Here is a 12500-nt window from a genome sequence, read left to right as displayed (position 1 = left end):
TCCTGCTTTGTGGGTTTTACTCAGTGCAGTTATCTAGCTAACACAGTAATCCTGCCTTTTGAGTTTTACTCAGTGCAGTTATCCAGTTTATCTACAGTAATCCTGCTTTGTGGGTTTTACTCGGTGCAGTTATCTAGCTAACTCAGTATGAGTGTGTGAGTGAGTTTTTGATGTTTTATTTCCACTGTCTGCAATGGTATCACCATGTAGTAATTACAACTTTTTATATGAGCCGTAAATTTACAGCTGAATTTAATCCCGTCCCCCAGTTCCCATCAAGATCTATTAAAATGAAAAGAGATTTTTGTATCACTTTTGTATCACTATGATAACCTGAAAATAACACATCCAGACTCTGGTGATGTTGATAGGTCACAGACTTTAGGAAGTCATGGCATGCACACAAAATGCAACCAAATACAAAACATGACTATGTTTTTTGACACTATGTTAATTTGTCTCAAACATTGAAATGTGGGGCTGTGTATAAAAAGTACTGTAATTACTACATGGTGAAACCAATATGCACAAAAATACCCTGATAAAAGCTGGGAATCTGCACAGCCTAACCGAAACTGCCAGAAATTGGGCTGAAATTACCCCAACAAAACTGCCAAAATGGGCCCTCAGGAGTGGACAAGCCTTTGGATTCAAATAAAATGTTATTAGACATCCAATGGTGAAATGTTCTGGAGACTTTGGTCCATGAAAGGGTGCAAAAAAGCAGAAGAATCTGTCGTCACCAATCCATCCAATTCACCACTCCACCATCAGGAAAAGAGGTCCGCATTTTTATGTTTTCTTTTCATTTTAGTGCCTTGACCTATGATGTTATCGAGCTTAACTGAAGTATCTGAAGTATATAATAATGGCAAGTACAGGTAAACAAGCAAGGTACTGGGCAGAAGTGAACACAGACACGGGTTGGCAGTGTGTAAAGGGTTGAAATCCACTCTAAAATTAAGCACCCCATACTAAATATATATATTTTTTTTTTCATTTCAACACTCTCCAGTATTATACTGAATCTAAACTATTAATAACCTTTTATTCCATAGAAATTACCTTCCAGACCGCTCTGGGGGGAGCTTCCTGCTCGTGACCAATACATTCTGCGTTTCCTTCGTGGATTTTCAAATGAATCTGCCGTTGAAACGCTAAACAGCTTCATCACCTGTCTTGTCTCTTATTATACACTACAGGTTGATTAGATTTCGAAAGGATAACAACATCTAATTATTTTAAAGGTTTTGATTAGGTTCGTGTAACACAATAAATGTCTTTTAACAAGTGCTATCCATTCCTCGTCGACAGAGCTAGCCACTAGCTAACCATAGCTAACTGTGATCTGTGCTAATATGCATCGTTCGTTCGTCGCATGTAGGGACAAATTAAATTAACAAACGTTGTTCTAAATTTAGTGATGTATTTTCAGTATTAAGTTTGAATCCTATGAGGTTTACGTTTGGAATAACATTATTTGTGCAATGAATCGGTGTAAGATTTGTGCTAACAAGTGAATTGGAACAAGTTCATAAAATGGCGGTCGACGTGTGAGTTTGTTAATAGTAGAGTGATTGCTGAAGAATGAGATATTCTAAAATGACCTGGACACATTTGTTTTTACCCCTCAGAAAAGATAATAAATAATAGGATTATAGTGATATTTCAAAGTAATTTGTTTATTTAATTAGTATCACACGTTTCCAATCAGTCATTCAGACTATTTAAATGGAAAAAAGTAGTCACTGTGCTGTTTTGTATTATTGTGTGCACAACACTGTACATGGTTAAAAGTGGGATCCGGGACTGGAATTTGCTAAAATGCATATTGCCAAGCCACACTCCTTCTGGGAGAATGTCCTTTGGACAGATGAGTCTCAACTTGAGCTTTTTGGCAAGTCACATCAGCTCACATATGTTCATCCATCCATCCATTATCCTAACCCGCTTATCCTGAACAGGGTCGCAGGGGGGCTGGAGCCTATCCCAGCATACATTGGGCGAAAAGTAGGAATACACCCTGGACAAGTCGCCAGTTCATCACAGGGTACACACACCATGCATGTCTTTGGACTGTGGGAGGAAACCGGAGTACCCAGAGGAAACCCATGCAAACACTGGGAGAACATGCAAACTCCGCAGAGAGGCCCCGGCCAACGGGGATTTGAACCCAGGACCTCCTTGCTGTGAGGCGGCAGTGCTACCCACTGCACTATCCCTGTCCAGGGTGTATTCCTGCCTTTCGCCCAATGTATGCTGGGATAGGCTCCAGCCCCCTGCGACCCTGTTCAGGATAAGTGGGTTAGGATAATGAATGAATGAATTAATGAAACAAATCTAAAGCAATGTATAATTTCTATTAAATATGGAACACACATTACTATTGTCAGTTTCAAGTTATTTCAGAGAAAATTGTGCATTCTTAGTTTTTTGCAGAGGGGTACCAACACATTTGACCACATCTGTAGGGATGGGGAAAAACATTGTTCTTTGTTATATATATGGTTATGGAAGACTACTTTCAGTTTAATTTTGGCCAAGTAATGTATTGAGCTTGTGCTTCCTACAAAATCCTCCAGAATTCAGTGTTGTTTGGCTGTAGAGGAACCACTATGGGTTCTTCCAGAGCTCTCCATTCATCACACACGCTGCCATTACACTCTCCAACCACAGGAGGGAGACAGAGTGCTATCATTGCCCATTGTAAAAGCACTACAGTATAATAAGAGAGAGGAAACTAGAGTCTGGTGTTGAACTCAGACCTGGCCAGTGCTGACTGTTTGAAGCAGCCGCACAAGGGAGCGCAGAATTGGCCACAGAACCGATCAGTGGGAGGGTTTCCCCCGTCTTATCACACAAGAGCCTTTCTTCTGCTCACCTGCAGTCTGTCTGCTGTCTGCCTGTATTAGCTCATCTTTGGCATATATGCCATTATCCAGTTATAACACAAATACCAGAACATTTACCTCAGATCATGCAGTTATAAAGTCAGTTATAAAGTCAGTTCAAACGGTCTAGATTACATTCTTTGGGGCAGAATCAAATTCACTGTACGGAATCAATTCTGTCAGTTTTTAATCTTTCTGCAAGGTGTTCCAAGCAGAGGGGACAGCATACTTAAAGCTTTTCCCAGCTCAGTGCGAACACGGGGAACAGTCAACTGCAAAGCATCTTGAGAATGCAAGCTACAATGCTTCTGGAGAGATATGTACACAGGCAGAGTTTTGTAGATAGAGCTCAGCCAGCCTGTATACATGCATAGAGGGAAGTATGGTTCCGAGTCCTAGAGTGATCACATCGTTTAAAAACTTGAATCAGTTCATCAGATAAACTGAACAAGTAGTAACACCACAGTCTTGGCAACTTGAACACTAAGAATAGTAAAATAATTAAACCCAAGTGCGATCATTACATATAGCATACACATAGCGTACATGGCTCATTATTGCAGTGAGAGGTGTAAATTCCCAACCCTGGCTCTTTTAACCTGCCACCAAATCATCCCCTGATTCAATTGGCAAAAACATTGTTCTCTCCCTCTCCACTTCAGCTGGTGTGTGCTGAGCGTTCTGGTGCAGAAATGGCAGCCGTGCCCAGGTGGGTGCTGCACATTGGTGCTGGTTGAGGTGAGTTTCCTACTCCATACTGTAAAGCACTTTGGGTGTCTAGAAAAGCGCTGTATAAATGCAATAATCTATCTAATGTATAACAATTGCAACAATCTAAACAAACAGAGGGGTTTTGATACACAGGTAATGAGAGGGGAATAACAATCAGGTGTGGGAAACAGTCAGGAAGTGGGAGAGGGTGAAATGAATGACAGGGAATGAATAAACTGAGACAGACTATAGTGGCACAGAGGGTAACAATGAAAGGAAATTCTAAGGACTTAGAAAACACAGAACCTGACAGAAAGACACATGCCTCACCTAACCCCTTTTATAATATACAACAAAAAGTTAGAAAGATAACTGAACAATATTAAATGCACATACCAGGCAAAAACAACAAGCGAGAAATTACATTCTCCGTTGTTACGGAAACAGTGAAGGACATAAGAGTTCACATGGCATAAAGGTCTAGTCATGTGCACATTCACAGTGTAAACTCATTTCAATCTCAATTCATATAAAAGATTAAAAAATAACAACCAAAGTCCAAAGATCAGCTTTAGCTGGCATAGACAAGTGAATTTTTTTTTAAGACTTCAGATGCAAAAACCAAATTCCATTTTAAATTAGCTATTTTTACTAGGCTTCTACGTTCTCGAATTTCACTTTAATTGCAAAGAAAAGGTTCATCACTTAATAAAATGTTATATTTTCAGAAACGTGACTTTATTCAAGTAATTATTTATATCACATTTGTTTGCCTTTTGCTCCAAAACGCTCTATGTCCATCTGTGCTTTTTTGTCCACCTGTTTGGACAAGACAGGAAACTATTGCAAAATCACCAAAGATGCAACTGGAAACATTATAAATGATGAAAGCAGAATTTAAAATGGCATCTCACAACTACACATGGTTGGCATTTATATAGCACCTTTATCCAAAGTGCTGTACAATTGATGCTTCTCATTCACCCATTCATACGCACATTGGCTGCCATGCAAGGCACCGACCAGCTCGTCAGGAGCATTTGGGGGTCAGGTGTCTTGCTCAGGGACACTTCGACACAGTCCGGGCGGGGGATCAAACCGGCAACCTTCCGACTGCCAGACGACTGCTCTTACTGCCTGAGCCATTTCGCCCCCATATAATTATGTGGACATATTCAACAGTTTCCATGCAACAAAATATTCTGTCTCTATTTTGACAAAGTGATGAATGTCCTCTTTTTTTTTCTAGTTTTCAAAAAAAAAAAATCCTTTTTGGTTGCCAATTGTACCCCGTCTGATTCAATTAGAGCTAGTATTAGATACACCGCCCACACCCTGTCCCTCAGTGGCCCAAAGGAGAGTGACACGCCTTCTTCAAGCCGTCTCGTCTCATGCTCGTCTTCCGTGATTCCAAGGCGCCCATGGTGCTTTTTGTTGTGCGGTGATCTACTAACCCCTCCTGCACGGGTGAAGCAACGGGTGTTGTGTCGGACAAAAGAAGAAACACTGACTGCCATGACCAAGCTGTGCGAGGTACCTGTGGTGGGAGGGTAGCAGGGGAGGCTAGTGCGACTCCTGACCCTCCGACATATACTCACTACAGACTGCTAGTCTAAGCCATGTATGCTCACTACAGACTGCTAGTCTAAGCCATGTATGCTCACTACAGACTGCTAGTCTAAGCCATGTATGCTCACTACAGACTGCTAGTCTAAACCATGTATGCTCACTACAGACTGCTAGTCTAAACCCCCTCCGCCCCTGCTCTGCCCTCGTGTTCATGAGACTATCGTATATGGGCAGCACAGTGGTTCAGTAGATAGCACTGTCAGCTCACAGCATGAATGTCCCGGGTTCGAGTCTGAACTGAGCCTTTCAGTGTGAAGTTTGCATGTTCTCTCCGTTCCTCCGACATCCAAAGATATGCTGTCAACCGATCCCATACAACCGATCCCATACAAATAACGGTGTCCTGTGCTGCCGGATCTGTTCTGTGTGCACCCGCTGGGGGTGCCTGCTCCTGGTCTTCTCCGTCCATGCCAGGAGGTCTTCCAGAACAGAGCCACACTGCCGAACATGACTGTGTTGCCTTCTCAGATTGTTATAAAGATTCTTACTTTGACTACAGTGGTCCTGACTGAAGCGAGGTTAAAAAAGGATCAGAGTCTTAATGATGAAGTGGAGGATATTAACGGCTAGTTAGAGAGACTGTGGTCTGTGATTTTCCTGCTGAAACAAAGGTCTGGTCTACCAACACTAGATTCTGCACTGCTGAGGGGTCAGTAGTACCAACACTAGATTCTGCACTGCTGAGGGGTCAGTAGTACCAACACTAGATTCTGCACTGCAGAGGGGTCAGCAGTACCGACACTAGATTCTGCAGATTGGCTTTTTGTTCGCTTATTCTGCCATTGAGCTAGCCTAATTCAGCGCTTCCTCATAACTTCTCCATCCAATGGAGTGGACAAGCCTTTGGTTTCAGATAAGAGATCTCCAATGTTCAAATGTTCTGGAGACGGTCCACAAAAGGGAGCAAAAAAGCGGTAGAATCTGTAGTAGCCAACCCATCCAATTCACCACTCCACCATCAGGAAAAGAGGTCTGTCATTTTAATGTTTTCTTTTCATTTTAATGCCTTGACCTATGATGTTATCGAGTTTAAGTGAGGTATATGATGATAATAATAATAATACACATACATAATAATCTCCTCTTGTACTCCATCTTTTGGCCACATGCTTTTCAGATAGGCCTACAGTAAACAAGCAAGTGAACACAGACACAGGTTGGCAGGGTTGAAATCCACTCTAAAATTAAGCGCCCCCTATATTTTTCATTTTTAATACTCTCCAGTATTATACTGAATTGAAACTAGTAATAAGCTCTTATTCCATGGAAATTACATTCAAGACCGCTAGAGTTCCGTGCTCGCGATTAATATTCTTTTCTGCGTGGATTTTCAAAAAATCTACCGTTGAAACAACTTCATCGCCTGTCGTGTCTCTTTTACATTACATTACATTATTGGCATTTGGCAGACGCTCTTATCCAGAGCGACGTACAACAAAGTGCATACCCATAACCAGGGATAAGTTCGCTGAAAGACCCTAGAGGTAAGTACAATTTCAACTGCTACCTGTACAACAAAGATAAGGACAAGGGCCATTTTTTTTTTTTTTTTTTTTTTTTGAACAAACAAACAAACAGAGCAAAAGTCACCAAAGTTAACTATCCAAACACTGCTTACCTAGCCAACTAAAATACTGATACACAAGTCACAGAGACAACAATTAAGGTTCACAGGGAGGTAGGGAGGGATGGGGAGAGGTGCTGTTTGAAGAGGTGTGTCTTCAGCTTGCGCTTGAAGGTGGGGAGGGATTCTATAGTCTCTTATTATACACTACGGGGTGATTAGATTTCGAAAGGATAACATCTCATTATTTTAAAGGTTTTTATTAGGCTCGTGTAACACAATAAATGTGTTTTAACAAGTGCTATCCATTCCTCGTCGACAGAGATAGCCACTAGCTAACGTGGTCTGTGCTAATACTAATGCACCGTTAACGTTCAGTATTCAGTTTGAATCCTATGAGCTTTACGTTTGGAATAACGTTATTGGTTCAATGAATCGGTGTAAGATTTGTTAACAAGTAAATCGGAAGACTAATAGTCAGGTGACGTGACGTAGCACACATTGAAGAGTTCATAAAATGGCGGTACACCTGGTGGAGTACGTTTGCCACGTTCGCTTTCATTACATTACTTTACATCAATGGCATTTGGTAGAAGCTCTTATCCAGAGCGACGTACAACAAAGTGCATACCCATAACCAGGGAATACGTTTCAGGGAGTTCGGTGTTGTGTACTCCGAGGTGCTGTCTACGTGCCTCCTGGATCCGGGTTAATCTCGCTGGGTCCATTCTTGGCCAGATTGTTCTACCAGGTCCGTAGAACAAGTGACCCAGATGCGAGACCAAGGCGTAGATTTGTCTTTTTTTATAAAAGATGCAGGTCAGACAGGCGAGGGTCAATAGCCAGAAATCAGATTCAGAGGAGATAAGGCAGTTTGTGGTTAATGGTCCAGACAATGGGTCAACTCTCTAGCAAGCAGGTACAATACGGATAATCCAGAACGTAGTTGTAGTCACAGGTCGATACACTGCGATTCAAAATCAAACGGACGGGAAAATCTAAACACGGAAGTCGGGGACGAAACAGGTCGGAACCGCGATCAATCGGAAATAAATGCTGGAGAGTATGGTTTTGACACAACAACCTGGCAGCGAACTGCACTACCAAAGGGGTTTAAATAACACAGGTAACAAGAGGGATTGACAATCAGGTGTGCGAATGAGTGAAGTGAACGAATTGACTGGGCGGCTACAGTGTGCAGACAATACACAATACAATACGGCGAAAACACGAAACCTAACAATGAGATTAGTGCCAAAGTGATTTAAAAAAAAATAAGTTATGTCATTGTACACAAATGATTTGGTTCAGCAAACAAATTATTTTTGGTTTAGGATATCGTATCCAAGCAATTGAATAAAGTGTTTAGAGTTTTGTTTGATTGTCCGTTTTCAGTTTTGTGTCAAGGTTCTGAAATGAGTGTCAAAGTTATTGTAAATAAAATATATAAAAAATAGCTTCTGCGATTGAGATGTGGTTCGAATGAAAACTAGCGTACAGGGGGGCAGTAACGAGTTTGGGAACCAGTGGTTTTGATAAAAGATGTCATAAAAGGTAAAAGAAGCGCTTGGCCGCCAGGAGGGGGCACTGCGCGTCACCTGAAATCGGGGGAAAGCGTCAGCCTGGAGCTCAGCGCTATCCGAGCCCGGGAGGAATGCTTTTGTGTACAGTTCAGCACGGGTCTCTAAGACAACCCGGGCACACCGTGGCCCTGCAGGGACGCACCTGCTCTCCCAGACCTGCGCCGTGTTTTCCTGCCACAGGCGGGGGGGAGATAGCGTTGCTAGCGAACCGTCATGGAAATTACACCGTATCATTAATGCATTTAATGACCGGACTAAGCGTCAATATGTCGATTGATGCGGTCGCTTTAGATGTAAATTTAAAAGTGTGCTACGTGTTCTCTTCGTTGTTGCCGTTGTTGTGTTAAATGATAGCGGAGCTACTACAGTGAGAAAGTTGTTAGTAGCCTACTGTCCTGGACGGACAACATCGGTGTTGCACGCGACATTTCGAAGGTTTTAGATTTTGACCAGTCCAGGTTTTCTGGTCGATGTGGAATGTGTGTCGGCTGTAGTTCTCGGGGGTTCTGTTTTTAACCTGGACAAGTGCGCTCTTAACGCAGAAGTCATGAAAGACACCGGGGAATCTAAAGACCACCAGTTTACCGTAAGTGGCGCTAATTTATATATTAATCTCTCGAGTGTGACTATTTGCTAATTATACACCAACCGTTAAACAGACTGTAGATGAGAATTCTGAAACGGTGACGGTGTTGGTGTTGACAGCAGAAAGGACCACGTATTGACGCTACCCAGAACTGAATGTCAAGTACTATAAAGCGTTGAAGTACAGAAAAAAGAAAAAAGAAAATCAGGACTGTTAGTGTAGATGAAAGTATTTATATATCTCTGCCATATTTTCATGCTTGTATGTCTTTTGGTCTATTTATTTAATGTGATGTGATTTCCATTCTCCTGTCTTCAGTTATGTTAAAGCTTATTTCTGTTATCCCCAATACTGCAGTTCATTAACACACACATGAACACCAGCCAGCTAATATCACACTAACGCACACATTAAATGGTAAATAGTCTGCATTTACAGTGGTGTGAAAAAGTGTTTGCCCCCTTCCTGATTTCTTATTTTTTTGCATGTTTGTCACACTTAAATGTTTCAGATCATCAAACAAATTTTAATATTAGTCAAAGACGACACAAGTAAACACAAAATTTTTATTATTAAGGGAGAAAAAAAATCCAAACCTACATGGCCCTGTGTGAAAAAGTGATTGCCCCCCTGTTAAAACATAACTGTGGTTTATCAAACCTGAGTTCAATTTCTCTAGCCACACCCAGGCCTGATTACTGCTATACCTGTTCTCAATCAAGAAATCACTTAAATAGGACCTGCCTGACAAAGTGAAGTAGACCAAATGATCCTCAAAAGCTAGACATCATGCCGAGATCTAAAGAAATTCAGGAACAAATGAGAAAGAAAGTAATTGAGATCTATCAGTCTGGAAAAGGTTATAAAGCCATTTCTAAAGCTTTGGGACTCCAGCGAACCACAGTGAGAGCCATTATCCACAAGCTGAAACGAACTTGGGTTCTGCAGCAGGACAATAATCCAAAACACACCAGCAAGTCCACCTCTGAATGGCTGAAGAAAAACAAAATGAAGACTTTGGAGTGGCCTAGTCAAAGTCCTGACCTGAATCCTATTGAGATGCTGTGGCATGACCTTAAAAAGGCGGTTCATGCTCGAAAACCCTCCAATGTGGCTGAATTACAACAATTCTGCAAAGATGAGTGGGCCAAAAGTACTCCACAGCGCTGTAAGAGACTCATTGCAAGTTATCGCAAACGCTTGATTGCAGTTGTTGCTGCTAAGGGTGGCCCAACCAGTTATTAGGTTTAGGGGGCAATTACTTTTTCATACAGGGCCACGTAGGTTTGGATTTTTTTTCTCCCTTAATAATAAAAACCTTCATTTAAAAACTGCATTTTATGTTTACTTGTGTTGTCTTTGACAAATATTAAAATTTGTTTGATCTGAAACATTTAAGTGTGACAAACATGGAAAAAAAAAAAAAAAAAATTCAGGAAGGGGCCAAACACTTTTTCACATCACTGTATATAGCGCCTTTATCCAAAGCACTGTACAATTGATGCTTCTCATTCACCCATTCATACCCACAGTCACACACCAACGGCGACTGGCTGCCATGCAAGGCCCATTACATCACATTACATTACATTATTGGCATTTTGGCAGATGCTCTTATCCAGAGCGACGTACAGTTGATTAGACTAAGCAGGAGACAATCCTCCCCTGGAGCAATGCAGGGTTAAGGGCCTTGCTCAAGGGCCCAACGGCTGTGCGGATCTTATTGTGGCTACACCGGGATTAGAACCACCAACCTTGCATGTCCCAGTCATTTACCTTAACCACTACGCTACAGGCCGCCCCAACCAGCCAGCTCATCAGAAGCAAGGTTAGGTGTCTTGCTCAGGGACACTTCGACACACCCAGGGTGGGGGATCGAACTGGCAGCTCTCCGACTGCCAGGCAACTGCTCTTATCTCCTGTCCCACAATGGCGCAATATAAATGCAGACCATTTACATTAATATACACTCTAACACCACCCTAACACACACATTAACACACATTCTAACACCACACTAACACACACAAACACCACCCTAACACACACATTAACACACATTCTAACACCAGACTAACACACTCAATGTGGGCATGCATGCATGTCTGTGTGTGCGTGTAGTGTGTGTGTGCCTGTTTGCATATGTATGTGTGTGTGTGCTGTGTGTATGTGTTTGCCTGTATGCATATGTGTGTGTGCATGTGGCATGTATGTATGTGTGTGTGAGCAGTGTGTATGTGTGTGCCTGTGTACATATGTGTGTCCGTGTGGCATGTATGTGTGTATGTGTGTGTGTGCTGTGTGTATGTGTTTGCCTGTATGCATATGTGTGTGTGCATGTGGCATGTATGTATGTGTGTGTGTGTGTGTGTGTGTGAGCAGTGTGTATGTGTGTGCCTGTGTACATATGTGTGCGTGCGTGTGGCATGTGTGTGCGTGCAGTGTGTATGTGTATGCATATGTGTGTGTGTGTGTGGCATGTATGTCTGTGCGTGCAGTGTGTATGTGTGTGCCTGTATGCATACGTGCTTGTGTGTGTATATGGCTGAGTTAATTAGTTTTACACTCTGCTGGTTTGTTCCTTGATTGGATCATAGTAAAGTGTTTGTACTGGGATACTGGGACCCAGGGGCAGTTGGCAGATGTCATCCACAAGTTTATCCCCAAATGTAGCTGAAATGTCAGATCATGTTCAGAACATGACAATGACAAGCCAGGTAAATAATTAACATCAGCAGCTGCCATGAAATACAGTAACAGATACTATATGGCCACCGCTGTACTAACAGGGTAGTGTTATATTGACACTTAGCTAACGCTGCTGTACTAACAGGGTAGTGTTATATTGACACTTAGCTAACGCTGCTGTACTAACAGGGTAGTGTTATACTGACACTTAGCTAACGCTGCTGTACTAACAGGGTAGTGTTATATTGAGGGATATGAGTTTTAAAATGATAATGTGAGCATTTTAATATCTTCTGTATGATAGTGACTCATTGCCCCTCATTTCCAAACATAAATTTATTGAGTTGATAGGGACCTTTGAGCGGGATCTGAAATGATAAGATCTAAATTGAGACAAAAAACAATGCACGAAAGACTTCCAACATGGACAGGAATCATCAAAAAGATGTCAGGTGACGCTGAAGTGCCAGGTTCCTGTCTAATAGATCAGAGCTTGAGCTTAAGAACAAGTCGCCTGCCTTTTCCTAGAATCAGTCGACTTTTGAAGTCTTTCTTGGATTTGATTTTGATTGTGTTGATCATATTTCAGACCGCTACAATCTGAATTGATTGTATTTTTGACAGTGACAATCTAAATTGATTGTATTTCAGACAGTGACAATCTGAATTGATTGTATATGGGCCAGTGAGGAACTGTTTGGTGGTTTCTAGGTGGCGTTGCGGATCCGTCCGCTGAGCGAGGCTGAGCGTGAGGAGGCTGCGAACATCGTGGCTCACCGAGTGGATGAACAGGTAAGACACCTACACACCTGGCTGCTCACACCTGGGCCCTGTCTCACCTGCACACC

The 12500-nt window shown here is 42.1% G+C and overlaps 1 protein-coding gene across 1 annotated transcript in view; it reads left to right on the top strand.

Annotated features, from left to right (window-relative positions):
- The first annotated feature begins 8410 nt into the window (after nucleotides 1–8410).
- The window catches only part of kif19 (kinesin family member 19), a 51628-nt gene continuing 47538 nt past the window's right edge, over nucleotides 8411–12500 (top strand). The window contains 2 exon segments of the mRNA XM_061231517.1: nucleotides 8411–8964; nucleotides 12364–12444. Coding sequence (XP_061087501.1) covers nucleotides 8926–8964; nucleotides 12364–12444 — 120 coding nt within the window. The 5' untranslated portion in view covers nucleotides 8411–8925.

This window comes from Conger conger, chromosome 2, assembly GCF_963514075.1.
Source record: "Conger conger chromosome 2, fConCon1.1, whole genome shotgun sequence".
Lineage (NCBI taxonomy): Eukaryota > Metazoa > Chordata > Actinopteri > Anguilliformes > Congridae > Conger > Conger conger.
Note: the sequence above shows the minus strand (reverse complement) of the source record. Positions and strands in the feature narration are given on the sequence as shown.